General features: G+C 33.6%; 3 protein-coding genes across 3 annotated transcripts; all 3 read left to right on the top strand.

Moving 5' to 3' along the window:
- The first annotated feature begins 806 nt into the window (after window positions 1-806).
- On the top strand, window positions 807-2,099 carry LOC107908507 (GATA transcription factor 15). Its single transcript, XM_016835682.2, has 3 exons — window positions 807-1,237; window positions 1,325-1,474; window positions 1,561-2,099. The coding sequence occupies exons 1-3, from the start codon at window positions 1,217-1,219 to the stop codon at window positions 1,858-1,860; spliced, it is 471 nt and encodes a 156-aa protein (XP_016691171.1). The 5' UTR covers window positions 807-1,216; the 3' UTR covers window positions 1,861-2,099.
- A 12,351-nt stretch (window positions 2,100-14,450) lies between these two features.
- On the top strand, window positions 14,451-17,368 carry LOC107908508 (COBRA-like protein 7). Its single transcript, XM_016835683.2, has 2 exons — window positions 14,451-15,241; window positions 15,749-17,368. The coding sequence occupies exons 1-2, from the start codon at window positions 14,698-14,700 to the stop codon at window positions 17,170-17,172; spliced, it is 1,968 nt and encodes a 655-aa protein (XP_016691172.1). The 5' UTR covers window positions 14,451-14,697; the 3' UTR covers window positions 17,173-17,368.
- Window positions 17,369-24,877: 7,509 nt separating this feature from the next.
- LOC107908509 (protein DEHYDRATION-INDUCED 19 homolog 4) lies at window positions 24,878-27,154 on the top strand. Its single transcript, XM_016835684.2, has 5 exons — window positions 24,878-25,219; window positions 25,313-25,461; window positions 26,005-26,082; window positions 26,430-26,692; window positions 26,847-27,154. Exons 1-5 carry the CDS (start codon window positions 25,144-25,146, stop codon window positions 26,953-26,955), a joined length of 675 nt encoding a protein of 224 aa, XP_016691173.1. The 5' UTR covers window positions 24,878-25,143; the 3' UTR covers window positions 26,956-27,154.
- The last annotated feature ends 287 nt before the right edge of the window (window positions 27,155-27,441 follow it).

Raw genomic sequence — 27,441 nt, 5'->3', positions numbered from 1 at the left:
GGTTGACTTAGGCGTTTTTGCTGTTGAATCCTTTATCATTGCGAGTTAGGCTGACTTAGGCGTTTTTAAGCAAAGAAACTGCCTAAGGCCGCACGGATCGTGTGAAAAAATTCTAAGTCCGTGACACTAGTATAATGGTCAATTCTCAGTTCAATCGATTTGATCTTTTCAAATAACATTGTCGAATAGAATTGAATTATAATGAACAATTAAGAAAATTAAAAAAAAACTTGACTGAATCGAATTGATTTAACCCTTAAGTCAAGTGAAAAATGTTTGATATCTCAGAAGCAAAATTTTGTTTTTAAGTTTTATAGATGAAGAAAACATTATTAAGAGAACTTTGCCTCTCATTTAAAGATTGAACTTGATTTTTTAGTTTGGATGGGTGATTAAGTGTAGTGTGGGGCGGTGCATTTAGCTTATCTTTTGTCTCACGCTAAAGTATCGTTGCGGTAATTAGTCTTACCGTCATCGTTATTTTTACACTAATCACAAATAAAGATACTATTCATTCAAACTCACCCTTAATTTCTAATTTAATCGAGACACGATATAAATACCGGACATTAAAAGGTGCTTCTATCAAATCTAAAAATTTTCCGGGAAAACAGTCAGCAAAATCGAAATTTTGGAGCCAAAGTGCCAAACAGTAACAGAGAAAAAAAAAGGGAAAAAGAAAAAACAATGGCGCCCTTTTTGTTTATTTCATGTTGATTTTCTTTTGGCTTTAGGGAGAATTTGCCGGGTGGCAACAAGGGATAAAAAACTATACCTACCAGTGGTATTTTCGTCATTTGAGAAGCTCGGCGCTAGGGTTTCGCATCCCATTTATAAAGGAGTTCTCTAGATCTGCCCTGCGTGCGGTGTTTTGGTGTCGGTTTATTTATTCCCTCTGCTTTTACTTTCCTTCCACCTTTCTCTCCAAATCTCTCCTCTCAGTCACAATTCAGTGTCTCTCACTTTCCCCTTCATCTTCCCTTTTGCATGCCCCCCCTTTTCCTTTTTTAGGTTACCCACAACTTAAAACCCTCCCTACACTCTCTCATTTCCTTTCTTCTTCTTCTTCTTCTTCTTCTTCTTCTTCTTCATTGCTTTGATCTCTTAAATCTTTTTGTTTCTCTTATACAAGCCAGCTTTATTTTCTCTACCCATTTTTAGTTTCTGTGTTTCAAAACTTGGGTTGGTTTCAGATCCTCAAATTTTGAAGTAAAAAATGTTGGATCCAAGTGAAAAAGTGAGTGATCCATTGCTCTTACTAAGCTTTAGCTTCTGATAACTTGTTCATTTTAGCTGATTGTATTTGTTTTTCTTTTTCTAACAGGGATCAAGTTCTGAGGATCAAACCAAGAAATCGCCAGAATGGATTTCACCGAAAGGAAGTCCAAATCAAAGCATTGAAACCAAGAAAGTTTGTGCTGATTGTGGTACCTCTAAAACCCCTCTTTGGAGAGGTGGCCCAGCTGGTCCCAAGGTGTTTTTATATTCTATATATATATTTTTAATTTGATCTGATTTAGTGCAGTTCATTCTTAATCCTTTTTTGGTCTTCTTTTACAGTCTCTATGCAATGCATGTGGGATCAGAAGCAGGAAAAAGAGAAGAGCAATTCTGGGTTTAAACAAAGGAGAAGACAAGAAATCAAAGAAAGGGAACATCAATGGAAACAACTACAACAGAAAAAGTAGTTCAAGCAGCACCAAAAATTTAGGGGATAATTTGAAGCAAAGATTATTATCTTTAGGAAAAGAAGTTTTGATGCAAAGATCGAAGGTTGAAAAGCAAAGAAGCAAGTTAGGAGAAGAAGAACAAGCTGCTGTTCTTTTAATGGCTCTTTCTTATGGCTCTGTTTATGCTTAGTGTTTTCTTACTTTTATTTTAATTTAAAAATATATATTTAGAACAGAAATAATAGGATCTTTAATGGGTATCTAACCATTTTGAAATGTAATCTTTGGTTAATTTGTAGTTTTCTTTTTAGTGCTAACTTTGTTGTTAATTGTGGGTGTTTGGAGAGAAGGATTTGAAGGAAGGAAAGTGTAAGAAGATGGAGGTTTTATTCTATTTTTCTTGAATCAACTTGTATTAGTAATTCGATATTTGTGTTATTTTTTGTACTTTATTTATTTATTAAAATTTTATAATTTTGTCATTTGTGGGATGAATGTGTGGTTTGTATTAATTTGTCCAAAAGGAAAAAAAAGGGGGGGAAATTCCCAAATCCAATTCTGTGTTTAGATCTCGGATAAAGGAAGAAATAAAGGGTGTGGGGGAAAAGGATAAGGATGAAATGAAAAGAAATTGGGAAAATGAAAATTTTGAGGAAATCCTAAAATTTTCCAAGGCGCCAAACAGCATAAAGTAGATGTTAATTTTTGGTGGGGATTCAAATCTTCTTTTTCCAAATCTTGGCTGAACCCTTTTTTTGAGGTCGGAGAACTTGAATTTGAAAAATATAATTATAATATTAATGATTAATTTTTATGTACTCCAATAAACGAAAATTTATTTTATTTTTTAAATTCAACGTATTAGTTGGGTGATTTGATTAAATAGTTCTATTATTATTATGCTTTAAAAATATGATTAATTGTAATTAATTGAAAAATATGGTTTTTTAAGTTATAAGTATAATCAATTAAAATTATATATAATATATGTTTGAATAATTATAATTATAATTAATTGGAGTATGCTAATATTTGGGTAAAATTAGTCATAAATACTGATTTTAAAAAATTAAGATTTTAAGCCGGTTTTAAAGTTATTTAGAGAAATAAAACGTTTTGCTGTTGATAAAGTAAAAGGGCGGATGTATTTTTGAAAAAGGTTTTTTGCAAAAGATGTTTTCTATTTAATAAGTGTTTGACTTGGTTTGTTAGTCAAATTCATCATTCTTATTCGATCACGGCGGGACAAGGTAAAATAAAAAAACTCACATTAAATTTAGGATGATCAGGTTCGAACTGATGACTTCCACCATATCAAGGTGAAAAGTATAGTTTGAATTTAAATTTTCTCTCAAACATTTTATATTTTTATTTTTAATTCATGTTATTTTAGGATTTTTTTCTGTAATTATATATTTTTTCAATACTCTTATTAATAAAAAGTGCGTATTGTACCTCAAATAGTCTCAAAATCGGCCTAAAACCTAATTAAAAAGAAAATTCGCATTTATAGTTAATTTTTCCCTAATTTTATTTGAACATTTGTTTTAATGATTTGCATGAATTTTGGGATGGTACGACGTACGAGATAACAAGTGGAGATTACTGAAATGATGATATTCTTGTGTTTGCATTTCCATTTTCTATATTATTCATATATATATAATTTTTTTAAATGTTTTTGAGTTTCACTTCCCTATTTTTAATTCTTATTTTTTTTTAAATTTTAAAATTTCAATATTGATTCATTGATAATCATTTAATTTTTTCTATTTTCAAGAATATTATACAATATATATTATCACATTTATAATATCATGTTATTTTACTATTTCCATATAATACTTACAAAAAAACACACACACCCACCATTTTAGTTAATGGGTTTAACAACTTTCGTTTGAGTTGATATTGGAATTTTAAAATTTGAAAAGCATATGAACTTAAAAAGAATTAAATTGAAAAATAAGGACTTAATCTATAACTTATGCCCAATAAGAGACTAATAGAATTGACCTAATGGAGTTAATTCTACTGTTTGAATCAGAACTAAAATTTCAAAATAAAAATGTACAATTGATCAAATTAGAATATAGACACTAAATCCACAACTTACACATAATACATGAACTAAAGGGGAATTTGATGATTTTCAATGTTATGATTCCAATAGAATGTGATTGATGAGAAAATCATTATCCTGAAAGTTACTTTACAAAGGTTTGGTATATATAAAAAAGTATTGATTAAAATTATCTTTATTAAATAAAAGGTAAATTCATGTATTTTAACATTTTCAATAAATTTTATTATTAAAAAATATTTGAATTTAAATAATTAATGATATATTTAATATTTTTTGTTATTAACAAACATTTGAAATAATCTACAAAAAATTGCTCACGTTTTGGTCAAATTTGTTACATGAATACATTTGAAAACAATAACTTGTATATTAACTCAAGATTGTGAATATGTAAAATTTGTAAAATTTTGGTATAAATTCAATATATTCATGTATTACATATATGACTTGAAATTATCTTGATACTAAAAATTGATATCAATGGAATATATTGTAAAAAAAATATTTATAAATATATATATATTCATTTTGAATCTTAATCCTAAATACAAATAAAAGAAAAGTTAATTTTGTCCTAGTAAATTCTTTTTACTTTCTATCCATACAAGACTAATTTATTAAGGGAATCATTTTTCATTGCTTGAGCGAAAGTAACTCTTAAGAAATACTACATTCTAAGAAAGGTAAATTAAATTTTATATAATAAATAATTGAAATCACATTTGGGGTCGGATTAGATAACATGGGCCGGGTCTCTAACATGAATGAGCATTAGGTCCAAGTCTTTAACAAGGAAGCTGACAGCCGAAGCCCATAAATTAAAACTATGGGCGCAGCATCCCTGTAAGGTAGGACTTTTGTTTCAGTTATACGGAGTTATAGTTTAATTAGTAAAAATAATATTAGGATTAATTTTCTTTTTTGGGTTAGAAAAAGGTGACAAAAGCAACTACACCCTGGTTCTCCTATTTAGTGCCACAAACAGGTCCTGTTATAGTGTTGCACAGCCACAAACAGTGTTCATTGTTTCTTAAGCTAGACAAGGTTGTATTGGCCGCATTATTATCTCTCCCATTACATGCCTGGACTGCCTCAATACAGTCACTTTCTATCAGCACCCGACGTACCCTTTCGGACCAAAGCAGCTGCATTCAGCTTGTTCAATACTACAATATCTGAGGCTTCGACTAAACCCCACCATCCACTGTCCCTGCTCATATCGCGCAACTCCACCCGATGATGCCATGCTCGTACCCGACTTAAGCACCATCAGTTTTCAATTTAACCCAGCCTGCCTCCAGAAGTTCTCAACCATTACCTCTAGATTTCAACCTCACGCTGTAGTGTTCACACACTAATTATCCCGTTGAAATATGCTTTTGGCCCAGCTAAATAACGTGGACCAGGTAACATCCTCAATATTTGCTTCTAAACATTATCATAAATCCAACAAAACAAGATGTAAAGGAACTAGCTTTGTCCACTCCCCGCACGCATTATAGCAGTTTCGTAGCACATATATCGTGTCCTCCAATATGTTGATACACAGGTTGAGGGTTGAGATGGGCGGTTCATCCTCTTTAAAACTAGGCGAAGAGTGATCTAGTAGGGTGGAGTCGGAGTTAAGGTAGGATGCAAGTTCCCTGCCCCTTGCTCCAGGCCTTGAGCCATATACATTTGGGCTGACTTTATCTTGAGATGCCACATATTGTGTTGTTATTAGCCCGTCAGAAGCAAATAACTAAGTGGTTTGGTATTATAGGCTTAGGTAAAGTGGTATTATAATGTGCTTTAAGTCACCTTGTAATGGTGGAATCAGAAAAAAATTTTTGAGAGGCGGAATTAAATTGTATATTTTTACGATAGTAAAAATATAATTTCACCATTTTAATAGTCTATATCATTATAATTTTTAAAGGATTAAATCAAATTTTTATCACATTTGGGGGAAAAGTGCAATTTACCATTACTAATTTAAAATTTTATAAATTATAAAAGGCCTAAATAGAAAATAAAGGGGGGTCAGGACCCCTGCCAACCCCCTGGCTCTGCCACTGTCACCTTAGATGAAATGTAGTAGTTGAAATCTAGCGTGGTGAGTGTGGAATAGGGCCCGCTTAGTCGTCAAGCCAAGGGGTTCCCTCAAAGGTTTGCTCGCATTGCTCGTGGAGCTGAGTCATTTGTACTTTTTATGCAGCTTACCATCTAGCCTTGCCTGACAGGTTGTAACAATTGTCTCCTAATTGAGGGAAAGAATATACAATTACCTTCCTTAAGACATAGTTCAGGTCTTTGTGACCCGGGACTAGGAAGCATTTCCGAGGTAGAGGTTATAATATTTTATAACATATATTTTAAATTTATAAATAATTTTCACATATTTATTATAAATTTTTTAATTTATAAGATTTTATAAATATATCATTTAATTTTATAAAAGTTAACATAATGTAAAAGTAATTTTTATGTAATTTACATATTATAAAAAAAATTATAACCTAACATAATTTTTTCTCCAAATTAAGTTATATAAATTTTTATGACTAAAGCTATAAACTATTTGTATCGTGAACCCATATATTATACGGTACATGTTAATTATGTGAATACAAAAGTTTCGCTCGGTTGGGTTTGTTAAACTAAATCGGAAGATTTGCTGTAGAAAAAAAACAAAAGAAACTCACTCAATAACACTTTATGAATTGTATATAAAGACTCAATAAAAAACAATAACTCAAGACACTTTTTATTCACTGGTTTACATCTTTTATATAGGTTGAAACTACAACAACTTCAGCTAAAAAATAGGATAACTCAGAAGCAAAATCACAATCAAATATTGAACCATGATTTTAGCTAACCATTCAACAACTTTATTGAAACTAATTTGAATATTTCATCTGTTGATATGCCTAAGATTTTAGGCCACTAATTGAGTTGGTGGTGAACTTTAACACTCCCCTTCAACGCCAACTCCAAACTTTTTCACAATCCCAAGCTGTGAACAAAACTTTTCCAACTCAGTTGTACTCAAGCCTTTCGTGAACAAGTCTGCAGCCTAGTTATCAGTCTTGACATAGGGCAACTTCATTTCTTCTTGTAACACCTTCTCCCTAACAAAATGGTAGTGCACCTCCACATGTTTGGTCCTTGCATGAATCACAAGATTTTCTACTAAACGGATAGATGACTTGTCATAGTAGAGAGGTATTGCATAATCAACTTTTTGGTACAAATCTTCCATAAGTTGCACTAACCATGTACTTTCTTGGGCTACCATAGCTGCTGTTCTATATTCTGCCTCTGTTGTCGATAAAGACACTGTTGGTTGTCTTTTACTACACCAAGAAATTGTCCTTGAACCAAACTTGAATACATAGCCAGTGGTTGATCGACGTGTATCATGATCCCCTGCATAGTCAGCATCACAATAACCAGCTAGTTTGCAAACCTCACATTTCTTATATAAAAGACCATAATCAAGAGTATCCTTCACATATCTTAGAACTCGTCGAACTACTTCCAAGTGTTGTTTCTTGGGATTCTACATATATCGACTTACTAGCCCAACAATATAAGAAATATCAGGTCGAGTTAAAGTTAGGTAAATGAGACTACCTACAAGTTGCTGATACATCAACCTATCTTCCAAGTCTTTCCTTTCATGAGCACAAAACTTGGTGTTTGGTTCCACTAGAATAATGATAGTCTTACAATTGAGCATTCCAAATTTTTGCAACAATCTTTTGCATATTTCTCTTGACAAAGAAACATGCCTTATTTTGTATGATCAATTTCTACCCCCAAGAAGTGTTTAAGTTGGCCAAGTTCCTTCATTTGAAAGCGGACTGACAAGTTTTGTCGAACTTGGTGGATTTCTTCACTATCATCTCCAGTGATTATCAAATCGTCCACATACACCAACACTATTGCCAATTTCCCTTCACTAACTTTGACAAACAGACTAGAATCTACATGAGCCATAACATAACCAACTTGAGTTAAAAATTCAACAATCTTACCATACCATGCTCTTGGTGATTGCTTTAACCCATATAATGCCTTCTTTAACTTGCAAACATAACTAGGATGACTTCCACTCTCTAATCTAATAGGCTGATTCATGTAAATTTCATGATCTAGCTCTCCATGCAAAAAGGCATTTTTCACATCCATTTGCCATAGCTTTCAATCTTTGCTAGCAGAAAGAGCCAAAAGAACTCAAACAGTAACAATATTTGCCACCGAACTAAACGTCTCTTCATAGTCCAATTCATATTGTTGAAAAAATACCCTTACAACTAACCGAGCCTTGTACCTCTCAACTGACCTATCAGGACAATACTTTATTTTATAAACCCATTTACAATATATGGGTTTCACATCTGGTAGATGTGGCACAAGCTCCCAAGTCTGGTTTTGTTCTAATGAATCCCTTCTTCCATTACTTTGACCCACTCAGAATGTTGAGATGCTTCTTCATAAGTTGTTGGCTTGACCAAAGGTTTTTCCTCCGCTACAACTACATTAGCATACTTTGGATTGTGCCTACGAAATCTGGTTGATCTTCTAAGTTGTGGCTGCGAAGTTTCTTCACCCTCTAGATTGAGCTCTTGCATCTGATGAACACCATTTCGCCAAGGATTTGTTGTTGTCTCAACAACTTCATTGTCTCCAATTTCTTCATTAGCTGTAGGACTTGGTTGTATATCAAGAAACTACTCCTCTATTTTCCCTTAGGGCTGATCTTCTTTTACTTCAGAATCTGGCAACTTCACTTGTTGTGGAGTCTACCAAGAAGAAGCTTCATCAAACACTACATTGCATGATGTGTAGCATTTGTCAGTTACAGGGTCACAACACCTCTATAAATACCTTTGGTTATCATATCCAATGAAGATACATCGGATTGCTATCTTGTCGAACTTGCTCTTTAAATGATCTGGAACAAATACATAGCAAATATACCCAAAAACTCAAAAATGACCAATAGCAGGTTTAGTATCCCATAGTACCTCAAAGGGTGAGATGAAACCAAACTTTGGTGTTGGAAGTTTGTTAATGACATGAGCAGTGGTCTTCATACATTCTGCCCAAAACCTTTCAAGTATATTTTTGCATGAAGCATACTCCGACACGTCTCAACAAGATGTCGATTCTTCCTCTCGGTAACTCCATTTTGCTGTGGCGTGTTGGCACATGTGAATTGATAATGAATTTTTTTATTTCTAACATAGGTAGAAAACTCATCTGATGTGTACTCCCTGTCATTATCTGTGCGTAAGCATTAAATATTTCTACCAACCCCTACTTCAGCTACTTCTTTAAATTCTTTAAACTTGGAAAATGTCTCTAATTTTTTTTTCATAAAGAAAACCCACACATACCTTGAGAAGTCATCAATAAAAGTCACCATATAGAGCATCCCACTAATTGAAAGTTACTTGACATGCCCAAATACATCAGAATGAACTAGCTCTAACGGAGCTTTTGTTTTGTACTTAAATTCTTCATATGGTAGCTGATGCGCCTTACCAAATTGACATCCTGCACAAACAATATCATCTCGCACTTCAAGTTGTGGAAGACCCTTTAGCGTTGACTTCTTCATCATAATTTTTAGCTTGTAATAGCTAACGTGTCCAAGCCCTGCGTGCCACAAATCTATCATCTCATTATTCTTTGTTTTGTCCACATAAGTAGTTTTTGCTGACATCACATAGACATATTCCATTCTCTTTCCTTCCATGGTTGGTGTTCCTGAAACTTTAACATTTTCGAATACCTTTACGCCCTGTGGATTAAACAAAACATGGTGGCCTGCAGATGTTAATTGTGCCACAGATGATAATTTTTCTTCATGCTAGGCACATGATAAACACCTTAAATTGACATTGAATCAAAATTAAATCGAGGTGCGATAGTTGTCCTACCAACATTGGTGATAGGTAACATTAAGTTGTTAGCCGTTACCACCACACGATTTCCTTTGTATGCTGCAACATCTTAAAGATTTTCTTGATCACCAGTTACGTGATTAGAATAACCAGAGTCAACAATCCAGTCGTTCTTGTAGTCAATCTTTTGGAAGTTGTTACTGTGAGTGCCAAGTCTTCTTCTTCCACAGCAAAGGATGCTTTAGCATCCCACTCATCATCACCCTGAATATCTCCTTTAGATGTCACTGCATACTCTCAACAACTTTCTTCCTAGACCAACAGTCTTTGGCCATATGACCATTTTTACCGCAATTATAGCAATCACCATTAAACTTCTTCCTCTGGTTGGATCAGATGTTGTAGTTGCTACGCTTTTAAGTTTTTCCAAATTGAGAACTCCCATGATGACTTTCTGATTTGCCATCATTCTTCCTTGGTTTGCTTCTGACATTATACTTGGGCTTTTCTTTGCTTTTTCCACTAAAAAGTGCCACATCCTCAGTTTTAATTGAGACTCCACCCATTTGTTTTGCCAAAGCCTCTTGACGCGTCAACAAATTCTCAAAATCTGCAAGCGATGGTTGTGTTGGCAATCCTTGAATTGTAGCAACAAAACTCTTGTACTCTGGTCTCAATCCATGAATGATGATTCTTCTTATTCTAGAATTCGCAATACGAGAACTAGAATCAAGTTCAGAAATCTCACGGCATAAGGTTTTTACCTTAGTGAAGTACTGGTTGATTGCCAAATCTTCTTACTTCATTGATAACAATTTATTTTCTAAGAGCTGCAGCCTTGTGTCATTTTTTCGTGAGAAAAGTTCTTCCAATGTGTCTCACGCCTGTTTTGGTGTGTCAGTGTCTCTGATATGCTCTAACATTTCTTCCTTTACAGTGGTTTTAATTGCAAACATAGCCTTTCCTACATTGGCCTTCCACTTCTTTAAGCTGTTAGCTTCTTGAGGTAATGGTGAAGGCTCATCTTCGCTAACAATGTCCCACACATCTTGAGCATGCAAGTAAAACTTCATACATGTTGCCCATGTGCTGTAATTTTGGTTATTAAACTTTTTTACTACTCCAACAACTGAAAAATCAACCATGATTATCTTCATGAACCTGACTCTGATACCACACTGTTAAACTAAATCGAAAGATTTGTTGTAGAAAAAAATAAAAGAAACTCACTCAATAACACTTTATGAATTGTATACAAAGACTCAATAGAAAACAAGAACCCAAGACACTTTTTATTCACTGATTTACATCCTTTATATAGGTTGAAACTACAACAACTCTAGCTAAAAAATAGGATAACTCAAAAGCAAAATCATAATAAGATATTAAACCATGATTTTAGCTAACCATTCAACAACTTTATTGAAACTAATTTGAATATTTCATCTGCTGATATGCCCAAGATTTGAATTCTTTAACAGGGTTGACACTCACGTATTTTATTCAGTTGAACTAGTTTTTAGATTCAAGAAATTCTTCTTTTTGATTCTCTTTTCTTTTTTTTTATTTTTCAGGTCAATTTTATTATTTTTAATGATTTGTTAATATATTTGAGTAATGATGATCAAATGTTGAAACTTTTCATAATATTTTATCAATTACCCATGCAATTTTTATTAGGAATTGAATGATTCTGTAGTGTTTTATTGGGGAGTAGGTTATGTTTGCTTGATTAAGGTACAAGTGTAACACATTTAAAACATGTTGTTTTTGAGTATTTTGCAAGTCGATGAAAATACTTTGAAATTTGATAAAATTTTCAACAATATTTTCACCAAAATATAATATATAAAAATTTATCTTTTATATTATATTAAAAGCTTGAATTATCAAAACTAACAAAACGGGAAACAACCAATAAAATAAAAAATAGGGTCAAGGGCAAAATTTGGTATTGCCTAGATAAAGCCTTCTCATTTTCAAAATGATGATCCTAAAAAGAGATAGTTTGATTTTAATCCCAACCTTATTAATTGTTTCCTTGCAAATATTAGCATAGATATAAATTATGTTAATGATATTGATAAAGATTACTTCAAAGTTGATAGGGGAGTTAGTAAAGCTTAGCCAAAGGTTAATTATATTTCTTCCATAGATTTAAGTATAACATATGCCATCCTCCACAAGATTTTCCTTTAAAATTGGGTGACATCAAGCCATTCCTCTTCAATTAGGTTTATCTTCAATTAAAATTTTGTAGATTTAGACTTATGTCCAAATGTAAATATGACATGGTAATAAAAAACTAATATGGAATATTTTAATTGGTTAGGTCAAATAGATGATGTGTAAAAAGGGCTTATATAATACTTTCTACCTCCAATATATATAACAACCAAGATTGAGTAAGATTCGTCAATTTTTAATCCAAACTCAAAAATTGACTCCATCAATTCGAAGTTACATCCAATTCAACATAAATTGATCATTCAAAGTCACCAATAAGAGTTGTGTTACATTTTCAATGAAAGACACATGTTCAAACCTTAGAGATAGTATTATTGTAAGGGACAACCACAAACCCAAATATAAACAGTAAAACAAATATGGAGAATACAAGAAAAAATTGATCATTCAAAGTCAACTTAAAACAAACCTAAAATCAAAATGAATTGAACTTAAAATGACTTGAACAAATAACTTCAAAAGATTATTAAAAAAATCGAATAAGTTCAACTCAAAACTAATCTAAAAGAAAATGAAATAAAAAATTTAAAAATTCAAATTGATCCAATCCAAATTTATTAAAATTTAATACTAACCAATGTCTCGAGTTAACAAATCTAAATTAAGCACATAAAATTAGAAAAAAAAATCCAAACCCACCAAATCCCAAGCCCCTTTCATTATTAGTATGAGAAGTGGGAATTTTCTTTTTTTTTTCTTCCCTTCTCTTTTCCCCGTTCACATCCTTTCTTAATTTGCATTTTAAATCATCCTCATTAAATACTCGATTAAAAAAAAGCTTTCAAGTTTTATCCAAAATTTCATTCTTGTTGAGTGTTTCTGTGTGTCCTTTAGATCGTGAAGCTGTGTATTTATATGATATGGTGTTCATAGATGTGATGTCATAGGTAGGTTCCATGCATGTTGACACGTACCCTACTCTAGGTCTAACATGTGTTTATACGATAGGGGTTCGCCTATGTGATGGCTTGCAAACCCATATCGTGTGATCTCATGTGCGAACTCATAGTGTCACACGAGCTTGAAGTGCGAACCACGTAGAACCCAACCAGGACCCAATCAGGTTATAGGTCGGTAATAGTGAGTATCATAACAATATGTCCGCCACCTGGTTCGAAGAAGAGTTATAAAGTGACTCTTCTTGTAACATGGTTCTATGAGATGAGAAGTGATATATAAAGATAAGCTTGTTGAATACGTTTTATACCTTAATCTGCAACGTACACTTCGTCACGTGTCAATAAGGGGTACAACTATACGCAACTGATTATGCCTTTGTTCTTGAATATGGGAATTGTTAAAGTACAAAGAAAACCCTTTTAAAAGGAGTTTACCTGAGCCCTAAAAATTACGTTGTTTGAATTCGAGATTTTGGAAAAGAAACCATTGTTGAGAAGAACAATTTCAAAGGTAATCTCCCTAAAATTTCCATAATTGTTTTGATTTTTTTTAGTTTTATTAGAACACCACCAGGACTAGAGGAAGTGGTTGTGTTATTCAAAGCATCCCCCTGCGACGCTGTGAAGCGAATACTCCAATACTTTTGCATTACGAAGGTGGAAGAAATGAATCGCGTTTTGGTTGCTTGGGGAATTCAAATACCGAACTTCGCTTACGACTTATCAATCCCTGAAGGATTAAATCAGTTGAGCGACACCAACAACAATAGTTTTTTACTTCCACTACATGTGATAGAGGTAGGCTTCCATTTACCACTCCACCCTTTCTTATGCCACCTTTTCGACGAATACAGGATAATTGGGGTAGTTATTTGGTTTTTCATGGTAGGTCGCAATGGCATACTTCATCAAATACAGTCGGTGCAAATAAGTGTCACCGATCGCTGTTTTTCAGAATTTAAATAGTTCGATGGGTTTATTCTATTTCTCTCATTGCGAAGATGTAGAATCCATCATTACCAACTGGTCTTCGAATCTTCATTTAAACCGTTGCAATTACATAAGGGTTAAGTACAAGCTTAATAGTGGCTTTGACTTTCCAACCGAGTAGTTAATACCTGGTAAGAGTATATGTTTGAAGAAGCGAGAAATTATGACAGAAGTAGGTTGGGGACAATATTATAAACTTTACAAGGGTAGCGTACTAGATTTGGAGGAACTGCTAATTGTGAGGAACGTGTTTCAGCACTGCCTCTTAAATCTAAGCCCTAATGGATGGAGGTAAGCTGATGTTGATGATGGTGCGGGCACCGTTGGACTACTACTTGCACAATTTGCTTGGCTACATAAAGCTATTGATGAGTTGAGGTTTATACTGTTTGGGGAGAAGAAAAGAACCTAAAAATTATTTTTATATTTTTTTTATAAATTAAAGTCTCATCCATGGCCTTCAAAATTTTTAGGAAATGTAAAAAATAGTACGAACCATGTAGAATTCGACTCGGACCCAATCAAATTATAGATCAGTAATAATAAGTGTCATCACTATTAGTAATACATTCAATAAGTAAATCACAAATCAAGATAATTATGATTTACATTTGAAATTAAAATTTTCGAAATTTGAATTCAGCTTGAAATAATGAATGTTGTTCTTTGAATTGAGGAAAAAAAATAAAATTCAATATGAAAATCGATCTGAAAACAGAACAAAGCGTTGTCGTGTCGACTTTTTAAATAATTTTTTAAAAAAAGCTCGTGCTTTCAAAAAATTCCAGCCTTTGCTAAGCTGTCTTGTTCGAACACCAATCCAACGCGTTTCTTTTTTCACTACAAAAAACACTTTCCATTTGCTTTCGTTGTTTTGATCTTTCCCTTTCCGAATCTCATATCTTTTGATGGCTCTGAACCAGAGCTACGATCTGTTCTTCATCTTCAACCTCTCACTCCTTTTCAGTCTCTTACCCTTCTCTTTCTCTCAAACCGTCGCCGATGCCCCATCTCCCGCCGCCGATACTTGCAATGGGATCTTCTTATCTTACGCTTACACCTCCGGAACCAAGTTAAAACCAACGGATCCCAAGCACCAGCCGTACAGATTTGAGTCAGTCTTGACGGTGCTGAATAACGGCGACGAGAAGCTTAAATCGTGGAGGGCTTTCGTGGGGTTTAAAAACGACGAGTATTTGGTTTCAGCGTCGAATGCGGTTTTGGCTGATGGGACGAGCTTGCCTGCCAATGTTGGGAACGGTACCGTTTTTGCGGGGTACCCCATGACTGATCTGAAAACAGCGATTGAGATTGCCGGAGATCTGAATCAGATTCAAGTTCAAGTTAAGCTTCTTGGGACTCAGTTTGGAGTGGCGGCTCCTAGTGTTCCCTTGCCTGAAACTATTCATCTTGCTAATGATGGCTTCCTTTGTCCTAAGCCTTCCTTGCAAGGTAAAAAACACTTGGGTAAAGTTTATATGTATATGCTTGATTTTGCCATGTGGTTTGAATGAGATATAATATTTGAGTAGATTATTGGACAGTGGAAATTTTTTATTCCTGTATGGTTTTATAGTGGATTTGGTCAAATTTCTATCTCTGGGTTAGATCAAAAGATGATCATATTAAAGAGTGGGAAATGTTTCATTTTAAGCTGTTTTTGAAAGATGAAATTTATGATTTGGTTGAAGTAAATCATTTATTCATAATCTCTGCTACTAGGAGTTTTCTGTTGCTGTAATGAAATTCTTCTGTTGTTAAAGATTTTATTACAGGGCTTGTCTCCTTATGCTGGTTTTTTTGTTAGTTATCATTTTCTTCCTTGGTTGGATAGGGATGGACACTCTTTGATCTTGAGTCTAGTTCATCTCTATGTCTCCGATCTGAATTGAATTATAATCGTGGTGTTGAGGATTACTTTAGATTGTATGAATATGATTTCCATTTGCTGTTTTCCAGGTAAAAGTGAGATGCAAGTTTGTTGCACCAAAGACCCGAAATTCAAGACGAATGTTACGGTAGAGGATGAGTTCCTACCTCGGCAAAGTGGTGATCTTACAATTATGTATGATGTGACGAGAACGTACGACTCGAACTATTGGGCACAGGTTACTATCTCAAACCATAACCCCCTTGGGCGGCTTGATAATTGGAAATTGAGTTTTGATTGGATGAGGGATGAATTTATATATACGATGAAAGGGGCTTATCCGTATGTCGTTGATTCATCAGACTGCATATTTGGTCCGCAAGGACAACACTATAGGGATCTAGACTTTGGCAATGTGTTGAACTGTGAGAGGAGGCCGACGATTATTGACCTGCCTCTGACAAAGGCAAACGATACAACCATGGGGATGATCCCAAAATGTTGCCGGAATGGTACTATTTTGCCACCAACAATGGACCCTAGCAAGTCAAGTTCAGTATTCCAAATGCAGGTCTTTAAAATGCCACCGGATCTCAACCGCTCTGAGCTCTCTCCTCCTCAGAATTGGAAGATCAATGGCACGTTGAACCCTAATTACAAATGTGGTCCCCCAGTCCGTGTAAGCCCTAGTCAGTTCCCAGACCCAAGTGGCTTGCCGTCGAATACAACCGTTGTTGCTAGCTGGCAGGTGGTTTGCAATATTACACGGCCCAAGAACGCAAGCCCAAAGTGCTGCGTATCCTTTTCTGCATACTTCAATGAATCAGTTGTCCCATGCCCGACTTGTGCCTGTGGGTGCCCTCGCAACTCAGCCAACACTTGTAGAGCAAATGCTACAGCTGTTCTTGTTCCACCTGAGGCACTTCTTGTTCCATTTGAGAACCGAACTGCTATAACCAGAGCTTGGGCTGATCTTAAACACTTTACGGTGCCAAATCCAATGCCGTGTGGTGACAATTGTGGGGTCAGCATAAACTGGCATCTTTATTCAGACTTCTCTCGAGGATGGAGTGCTAGGATCACAATATTCAACTGGGATGAAACCGCCTTCCCGGATTGGTTTGCTGCTGTACAGTTGAATAAGGCTACCCCCGGGTTTCAAAAGATGTACTCCTTCAACGGAACAGCCTTGGAGTTGAATGGCGTTAACAATACTATATTCATGCAAGGTCTTCCCGGGTTAAACTATATTGTTGCAGAAACCGATGCAGCTAACCCTCAGAAAGATCCTAGGGTGCCCGGAAAACAACAGACAGTTATCTCATTCACCAAGAAAACGACCCCTTCCATTAACATTGCTGCAGGTGATGGATTCCCCTCTAAAGTGTTCTTCAATGGCGAGGAGTGTGCACTCCCTTCAATGCTGCCAACAAACAGCGGTAATCGAAAGGGCTCAACGACTGTAATCTCGATCTTGATAGCAGTTCTTGTGTTCATGCTGGTTCAACAGTAGCTACAAATGTGCCATTACTTTGTGGTTGTGTTGGTCTTTTCTGCAGGTTCTTCTCTTTTGTTCATGTTGCATGAATAGCTTGGATGACATGGATTTTACAATATAGGGCAATGGGGGAAATCCCCCCACTGATTTTGTTTTTTTTGGGTATTCTGTAATTATTTATTTATTGATCCAAATGAATTTATTTTTTTCAGTGTTTCTTCTCTAATTAATATTATTTGAAAATTAAAAAACATAAAATAAAATTTGATTTTGTAACAGAAAAGTACGATGATAACCCAAGGTATATTGCCTGATAAGCTAAGATCAATTTAAAAGCCTGATATGCTAGATTGATTTTTTATTTATTTATGTGTTGTTAATGTATTAAAAATTATGTAAATACATATCTATTGAGTTGATCTGAGAAGGAATTTTTAAATTTCGTCTTTTTGCTCGCATTGAGAGTCACACCAAGTCTGCCGAAGGGGTGTCTATATTCACAATGCTGATTCATAATTTGCTTTTGATGGGATTTAAGCTTATATTTTATAATTTTCATAACTTGGTGAAAGTGGAAGACACAATTTGAAGATAAAATCAAACATAAACATCTCGAATACATTATTAAGGAGATTCGTCAGCCCACAAAAGATTCAAAGACTTTTCCACGAGAGATCAAAATCCCATCAACAATAACATTTTAAATATAATTATCATAAAAAATAATATATATTGTATGTAAAAAAAAAGACTAAATAGATTCAAAATAATATAAAATTAATTATATGTTTTTTATAGTAAAAATAATAAAAATTTAAAACCACAGAAAATTAATTCTAAATTAAGGTTATAATTATATTATATAATTTTACTCATTATTTATTATTTATAATCCAACTGATTGATTAAATAAATTTGAGCAAAATTGATGGCATATCATCTGATTATCTTTGTTTTGTTGTGTTGGGTGGCAGTTGGCACACAAAAGAGAGTCCCAAAATAAGAAGGTTGCTGAAACGCGTTTCAAGGGATAGTCCAATTAAAAATACCGTGTGCCGTACTCAGGTGCTCGGACAGACGCAACCACTGCCACCACAACCTACCCCTACTTTTCTTTAATGTCATTATTACTTTTTAATTTTTAAATTCTATAAATTTATTCAGTTCAATTAAATAAATTATTAAAACATATAAAATTTAAAAAAAATAAAGAAAATTCATTTAATTTATTTTTTAACTTGGTTCAACCGATTTAATTGCTAACTCAATTGATTTATTGATCAATCGATTCAATCTCTTATCTCGAATTGATATCCAATCAATTTTTGATTCAACCGATTCGATCAAAATTTAAAAACAGTGATAGAAACGTAAACACTCGCTACAAATTATAATATTAAAATTAAATATTTAAACTAATTTAAATCCAATTGAAACAGTCTTTTTAACCCATTCTTTTACCTAGTTTAACTTTTGTTTTTTGGTTCAATCTTCCTCTATTTTAGAATTTCAATTCAAGTAATTGAATAATCGATTTTCAATTTAATCAATTAATCTAATCGAACTATGATAATAACTTTTCTTTTTAGCTTTCCCATTTTTCTTACATTTTCTTTTGTTTTTATATATAGGAGTATGAAGAGAGTTTGTTTATATATATATTCGACACCTCAAACAACACAAATTTTATCAGTACACCAAAGTTAACAATGTCGGTTTTTTTTTTCTATTCAATAGTTTTCCCATTCCTAATAGTACAAGTACTTGAATTTAAAGTATTATATAGTTGTAGCTGATTGAGTCTTAATCCGATTAGTATGAGCATTATTATCAATGTAAGAAGACGTGAGTTTAAGTGTATTGAAGCGTATTATCCTCTTATTTATGGATTGGAGAGGGACTAATTGTCAAAAAAATAGATATGATTATAACATTTTTTTAATTATTTATGTTAATTTGGTTATTTTTAATATTATTAAATTTAAAATTTTAAAATTTTAATTTCAAAATTTAAAATAAAAATTAACACAATATTTTATTTTACATAAAAAAGTGTTTCTTATTGTTATTTATTTCAAAATTTAAAATAAAAGTTAACATAATATTTTTTTATTTAGGACAAATTTTAAAATTGTACATTAACGCAACTTGATTTATGAACTTTAATTTAGTACACTTATATACATAAAACTTTTATTGTGGTTCAAATGTATACATAAAACTTTACTTTTGATTCTTTACACACGTTTAAAGAAGTAAATATATCAAATTATTTATATATTGGATAAATATAATTATTTGTATATGCGATATAAAAATATAAAAATTATATTAATAATTTATGAGGACTGGATCAAATCAAAATTTCATGTATAAAATTGTTCATTAGACTAAAGTTCATATGTAGTTTTAGAATTTACCCCTTTTTATTTTATATAAAAAAATAAAGTTGATTTTTTTTATTTTTATGTTAATTTTTGTTCTTATTGTTACTTATTTCAAAATGTAAAATAAAAATTAACATAATATTTTTATTTTATATAAGAATAAAGTATTTTTATGTCAATTTTTTTATACAATATTGGGATAGGGATGGGGTTTGGACCTATGCCAAATATATGTCTAACAAGAGTTTTAACTACCACTACATACAAGATAAGACTTATATTTATTTAAGTTGATTAAGTATTCGCTTGATTGGCATGGGCATTGTTGCCAATACAAGAGGACGTGAGTTCAAGTGCGTTGAAGCATATTATCCTTCTATTTATGAGTTGAGGAGGGGATATGAGTAGTTCTAGACATTGTGTCAGAAATAATAGATATGACCAGAACCTAAGATTGTTAAAAAAAAAGACTTATAGACATATTACAGAGTTTCTCCAAAATAATGGGCATCCCTTTTATTAAAATATTATTTCTATTTATTTTATTATAATTTGTAATAATTATGTAATGATTGAATTAATTTTTTATTGGTGTTATACACTTTATAGTAAAATATTATTAAAAAAACATGTTATTTCGATAATTAATTTATAACTCAGTTATTTTTATTATTTTTATATTATTTATATAAATGAACCCTAACAATGACTCAAAAGACTCATGGTTTCTCCTTTCTAATAACTTTTGTTTTACTATTTTTTCCTCAATACATTCATTAATTTTGTTAATAATTATTAATTTTTTAAGGAGAACATAAGAATGAAGACAAATTATTTAATTTTATAAATTATTATTATTTTAAATTATTAATTAAAAAAATATATTTTCACTTACATGTTAGATGTACCTAAGACTAATTGTTGTTTTTTTTTTTTTTTTACCAAACGCTAGACTTTCATTTATCTGCACAGGAGCAACAAAATAGAATTTAAAGCAAAACTAAAAGAAAAGAAAAGTCAAACCAACAACACACCAAAAGACAGAGCAAACAAAAGCAAACCAAAAGACAAAACATGAAGAATGCAACGAAAACAAAAGACCCTTCCGAACATGAGACTGAAATCAAAGAAAAACCAGCCAAACTCTCATGAATTGGAAAAGTCTTGCAGTAAGCGAGAGCCAGGAGAGAAGCATCCCAGAAGCGGAATAAAATCCGGTGAACCTGCTTCCCTGAAATGAAAAATTCAATAAATTAGTCGGGGGCGTCCACCCACCAACGATCAGTGACGGCAATAGGCTCCACCTCCACCCTGAACTGATCGAGCGACACCCATGGCAGCAAGATGGCGAGCAACTCTATTACCCTATCGAAAATAATGTTGAATAATAGTATCAGTAAAACAATTTTTAAGCTTGTATGTTCCTTCTTTAATAAGCATCGCAATTTTTGATCTGTCATCATGCAAGGAACTGACTTTCTTAACCACCGCCAAAGAGTCCCCCTCAATAATAACATGCATGAACCCTAGATCTGTCGTGAAACAGACTACTCGGACAAAAGCAAGAGCCTCTACAACAAAAGCATTAGGTACATTACTATGCATTTGTATACTTGCTCCTAAAACCAGACCCACTTCATTCCGAACAATAATACCCGAATAAGATGGCCTAGAGTGAGACTGGAAAGAGGCATCAAAATTTACTTTCACAGAAGGCCCAACTGGGGGCTACCATCGCACCTCCGAACCCCCCATAAAGCCGTGAACCCTCCCCTAGAAAGGATAACTCCCGAAGGTACGACCGGATGAAAGTCACCACACTCGAAACTGATTGAGGAAATCCTTCATGATAGCTTCAATTACGCCCCATCCATAGAGCCCAGATTGTAATAAGAATTAAATTGATAGAATCTTCAAAAATAGTTGTAAATAAATATTAAAACCAACTAAAGAAGTCAGAATTGTTTTGTTGTACATGCCACGAAATCTGCAATGCTTGCCATACTGCCGCAGCAATCAGACACTCCCATACAACATGTGCCGCAGTTTCTGGTCCAGCAGAGCATTGGTGACAAAATTTTTTGTTCATTACCCACTTATTGTAAAGATTAGAAAGCATAGGAACATAATTGTTACAAAACCGCCAACATGTAATTCTAATTTTTGGTGGAATTTTGGCTTGCCACAATTTAGTATAAAAGTTACTAGTAAGTGAGTTGTCATTGTGGACACCATGCGAGTGATCTGTGTAAGAAGACCTTAGTAACATATTGTACCCATTTCTCACTGTATAAACCCGGTAGGAGAACCCTTATAGACAAGAATATCAGGGGGCCAAATTGGGCTAGTGGAATTCTTAATATTCTCTCAGCTTCATCATCAACTACAAAAATGTCATAGATTCTAACCTCATCCCATTTGTATAAACCTGGTACCATAAGGTCACTCACCCAACTAACCGAAGTAGTAACAGCTATGTGTTGTACCTTGCAGCCAGTAGGTCTCAGAAACCAACAGTCATTCCAAATGAAAATCGAAGTTCCAATACCCATACGACAGCCCAGACCTTTTTCAAGAAGATCACGCAAACTCCACAAGCTACGCCAGGTATAAAGAGGTAAGGACCCAATCGAGCATTTAAAAAATCTACATTTAAAATATTTGCCTTTCAAAGCCCTACTTAAAAGACAATCGGGTATCGATAAAATACACCAACACTGCTTAGATAATAGTGCAATATTGAACCTGGATAAATCTCGAAAACCCACACCGCCTTGCAATTTTGGCTCACATAAAGAAGACCATCAGCACCAATGAATTCCTCTTTTCGTGCTGGAATTTTGCCACCAGAATTTACAAATAGTGGGTTCCAACTCTTTACATAGGTCAGAATAGATGGTAAAACCGATCGTATAAAAACTTCCTTACCCCATTGTGACAAAAAATGCATACTCCAATGATCAATACACCTTCTGAACCGGTCTTTGAAATGTTGGAAAGCTGCTCTTTTTTGCTGTCCCATCATAGTTGAGAGATTGAGATATTTCTCTAGATTAAAAGTAAACCTCACTCCCAAGCTTGTACTAATCTGATGGCACACAAATTTATCCACATTCGTACTGAAATCAATTAAAGGCTTGTTGAAATTCACTTGTTGCCCCGAGCAAGTCTCACATTCTCGTAAAATGGAGTAAATATTATGAGCACCTGAAGCAGTGGCCTCCCTAAAGAGAATACTATCATCGACAAAAAATAGATGCGATAAATGGGGCCCAGCTCTGCTAATACGTGTGCCACGAATAATACCCTCCCGCTGTGCTAGCCGGAGCAAGGCAGAAAGACTTCCACCACAGATTAGAAAAATATAAGGACTTAAAGGGTCTCTCGGACAGAGCTCTCGCAAAAGATGGACGACTTCTCCCAATTGACCATTAAGCACCACCGAATAGGAAACCATGTTAATACAACTCATAATCAATGAAACCTAGTCCTTACGGAAACCCAAATGGAGCATCATAGCTGCCAAAAAACTCCACTTGTCCCGATCATATGCTTTACTCATATCCAGTTTGAGAGCAAAGGAGCTCATTTTACCAACCTGTCGTTTCTTAAAAGAATGCATAATCTCATAGGCAATAAAAATGTTATTAGAAATAAATCTTCCAAGAACAAATACATTTTGAGCTTCACCAATGCAAATATCGAGTACCCGCTGAAATCTATTTACCAGCACTTTGGAGATTATTTTATAAAGAACGTTGTATAAACTGATAGGCCTGAACTATGACATATTCCTCGGATTCACTACTTTTGGAATAAGTACAATATTAATGCGGTTAATAATCTCCAACAAAACCTCACATCGAAGGATCGCAAGATAGTAATTTGTAATATCAGCTCCAACAACATGCCAATATTTCTACTAAAAAACAGCCAGAAAACCATCCATACCCGAAGCCTTAAGTGGAGGCATACTGAACACAATAGCCTAAAGTGGATGAAAATAAGACCTCAAAATATTGTTTGGTGATCGAAGCCATGACATCCAATCGAAGAAACAAAAGACACATCTTAATCCTCCAAACCAATAACAATATTTACACGTCTTCGATGGGAAGCAAATTTATGAAAGCAAGCAATGTTACAATCCCCTTGTTTTAACCAATTAGCATGAGCTTGTTGCTCCCAGTAATTTTCCTCATTTGCTTCCATATTCAATGCTAGCTTGACATCAGAAATCTCAGCGGCCAGAATCTCCTCAGTAGGATTTGCATTGTTCAATTCAACCAAATGAGCTGATGCTATCCGAGCAATCCATTTTCGGTCACGAGAGAGAGTCTTCCACCAATCTAACAAAATTGTGCCGAATCTTCCAATCGATAAGGAACATCCCCCCAACAAGTATTCCAGACACAACGAATTTCATCCTCACAAGACTAGTTGTTATTAAATGCGAGTTTAGTGCCAATTAATTGAGTGATATTAATTCAAATAATGAGATGATAAAAGAATAATTATCAATGCTTTCTTTTAAATAAAATTTTGAGAGCCACATAAACAAACAAAAATATTATCAAAATTTGCTATTGATTTAACTATCGAAATATTTTGTGGCGTTTATGCCACCAAATGCCGTTAATAGTTTAAACGTGCAACTGTGTTTTTAAATATAAACGCAGTTATAGTATTCCCACCGATGATTTTTGCGTCAAATTTATTCCCACAATTTGACAATACATTTACTGTGAAGTTTATACATATAATCGCCACAAAATATATACACTGATGATATTTTTCGTCATAAACGGCGCTATTTTATTACTATAGTGCAATTATAACATAGTTAACAAATAGAGATAAATATATATTTTTACTATAAAACAGATCACTCACTAAATAATATTTTTCATTTTTTATTTACACAAATATCTAGTATTTATCAAATTTTTTTTATCAAATCCATTTGGTGAGCTAAATATCATTAATTTGTTATAATATGAAATTGGATTTTATGTAATTTCTCTATTAAATTGGTATTATTTTACTCAAATATTTTAAATATTCAGTTTTTATAAAAATAAAAATGTTCTATTATATAACTAAAAACCGACCTCTGTTGGGGTCTTGATTGTTAAAACTAAAACCTGATATATTTTTGCAAACGAACCACATTTTTTGTTAAATCTAATTTTTCCCATATGATATTTTTGTCCACCCCTTATAAAGAACCTTCTGGCTTAAATGAAAAGGTCTAGAAAAGAGAGGGGCATTTCTATAATTTAAGAAAACTTGTTGGGCAAGTTTTAAAAATAACCCAATAAAAGCAAAAACGTGTTTATAAAATAAGCTGAAAGCCTGAACCCCATTCCAGAAAAGTTCGGTGGAGAGTCTCTCTCTGCTCTTTTTTTCCCAATTTTTTTTATTTCTCTCTCTTTTAATATCTTCATTTCTTCCTAATTAGGGTTTATTTTTTTTGTTAATTTATGAACTTTTTAGTGACTTTATTTCAATAAATTTACCAAGTTTCTCAATTACTTAGATCGAAACTCGAACGAGAGAGAAAAAAAGTAGCGTTCTTTTCTCAACAGAAGGAAAAAGAATGGAGTCAAATTCATGGAGGTTTCGATTTTCCAATTCTTCTTCGTCTTCCTCAAGGCGTCATCAGTCTCGATCTGGTTTGTTTTATTTTTTCTGTTTGGTTCACGAGAAAATAAGGAATTGATTTTTTTTAATTTGCGATTATTTTTGTTTTTGTTGTGTTTTTCTAGATCTGTTTCTGGGTGGAGGATATGAAGAATTTGATGGAGACGAGGATTTCAAGGCGGAGTTTTTATGTCCGTTTTGCGCTGAGGATTTCGATATTGTTGGGCTTTGTTGTCACATCGATGAGGAACATCCTGTTGAAGTAAAAAATGGGGTACCTTTTTTTTCCTTTTTTCTCATAAAATTATTCCTTTTTTTTTCTTTGGATGAAATTTGTGTTTTTCTTATTGAATTTATTAGAAAAAAGATTAACTTTGTTTACGTAGTTTACATATTGATGGAGTATTTTTTGAAGTTTATAAGTAAAAGAAATGTAGAAGTACTGGTGCATAATTGGGGGAAAAAAAGATATTGAAATTTGAAATGGTATTTTACAGCTGAGTTGGTGTTGAATTGGGGATTTAATTTCAGTAAGATTCTTGATAATTTTGTTAATTATGCGTCTCTCATTGTGAATTTCACTGTTGCTTGAGTTATAGATGTTGTTTGCTTGAATATCATTCTCATTTCTGGTGTATAGCATTAAGCTGTTTAGCTTCAAAGTTAATTTGATAAATTGTGTGTTCTTCATGCTTTTGTACTTTGTTTTTTCACTTGTGAAAGATATGTATTTTTGGTCTTTTAGACGCATAACATTGCTTGAGAGTTAAAATTGAGTTTCGCTTAATAGGTGTTTGGTTGAATGTTACCATTTCAGGTCTGCCCGGTTTGCGCGAAGAGGGTCGGGATGGATATAGTTAGCCACATTACCATGCAGCATGGGAATTTTCTTAAGATATCCTTTTTTTTATGTTGATTTTGTCTCGGCTTATTTAGTTTTGATATGAAAGCTAGTTAAATAATATCTATCTATCTATCTACTTTAAAAAGGCTAAACACTTTAATCTGATTTGATCTTCACCATGGTGCTTGACGATGTTTGCCATGCATTAGGGGTATGTGAATTTGGTTTTCATTTTTGTTTAGTGATCTACATTTCTGCTAACGGTCACCAAGCTTATACTTTGTTTTCCCCGTAAAAGCCATTTTGCTTTCTCCTTTGTATGTCTAAATATCTCTTGTTTGTTTGTGAGTTGGCATGTCTTGATGAAAGGTTCAGGTTATTCCTTGACTGGATTTTACGTGCAGCGCAAGCGAAGATTACGCAAAGGTGGATCCAATTTGACATTTTCTATGTTGAGAAAAGAACCGAGAGATGGAAACTTGCATGCCCTTCTCGGGGGATCTTCATGCTTTGTTTCTCCCTCCAATGTCGAAGCTGATCCATTATTGTCATCATTTATGTTCAATCCACCCACAGCTGATGAGCCTTTAAGCTTGCAGTCTCTCTCTATTGCTGAATCAAGTGCAGACAAGGAAAGCACAGATAAAGAATCTCTAGAAAGGTATAACTGCTGGTGTCATTTATTCTTGTGATATGTGTTGTTTTGTTTATCCGGGTAAAAGTGACAGTGCTGCTGGTAGTCCGCTATACCTTTTGACTTTCACTGATAATTTTAGGATTGGATTCAAGTTTCTAACACTCGTTTATCGTGACAGAAAGCCTCAACAGTCACAACTGTCAGACCAAGAGCACGAGGAGAAGGCTCGAAGGTGTGAATTCGTCCGAGGGCTGCTGATGTCCACTATTCTCAATGAGAATTTATAAGTTAAATGAGGGTATTTGTAGAATCTATTGGTAAAATATATATAATATTAGGTCTGAGAGTAAAGCATAAAGAGGAAGGTCTTCACTCTACCTCAGAAATGGCAATCGGCTGAGCTAAAAATCAAACAAAACTCTGTATTCCTATTGTATTTAGAGCTTTTGTGCATAATGGAAAGATGGAAGAACTTCTATCCTCCTATATATATATTTATATGTGTTTATGCTTGGTCTTTATATGATACATGACTGGAATTAGCTGATTTATTATAACTAAATATCTCTATGCAGTTTTTTTGCCTATTGCAAACAATGTTTTTGCAGAAAGGATTAAATGTTATATCACGTCAATAATTAGGGTAACGATGGAGGCCTCTAAAAGGCTTTCCTTTTCTCTAGAAGTTTCATCTCTTCCTCCACTGACTTAAGAACTTTGGTTTTGTCTGTGATCGGCTGTTTTAGGACAGTGTTGCCAGTGTATTTCAGAAT

The sequence above is a fragment of the Gossypium hirsutum genome, chromosome D02 (assembly GCF_007990345.1).
Source record: "Gossypium hirsutum isolate 1008001.06 chromosome D02, Gossypium_hirsutum_v2.1, whole genome shotgun sequence".
NCBI classification, from domain to species: domain Eukaryota; kingdom Viridiplantae; phylum Streptophyta; class Magnoliopsida; order Malvales; family Malvaceae; genus Gossypium; species Gossypium hirsutum.
Note: the sequence above shows the minus strand (reverse complement) of the source record. Positions and strands in the feature narration are given on the sequence as shown.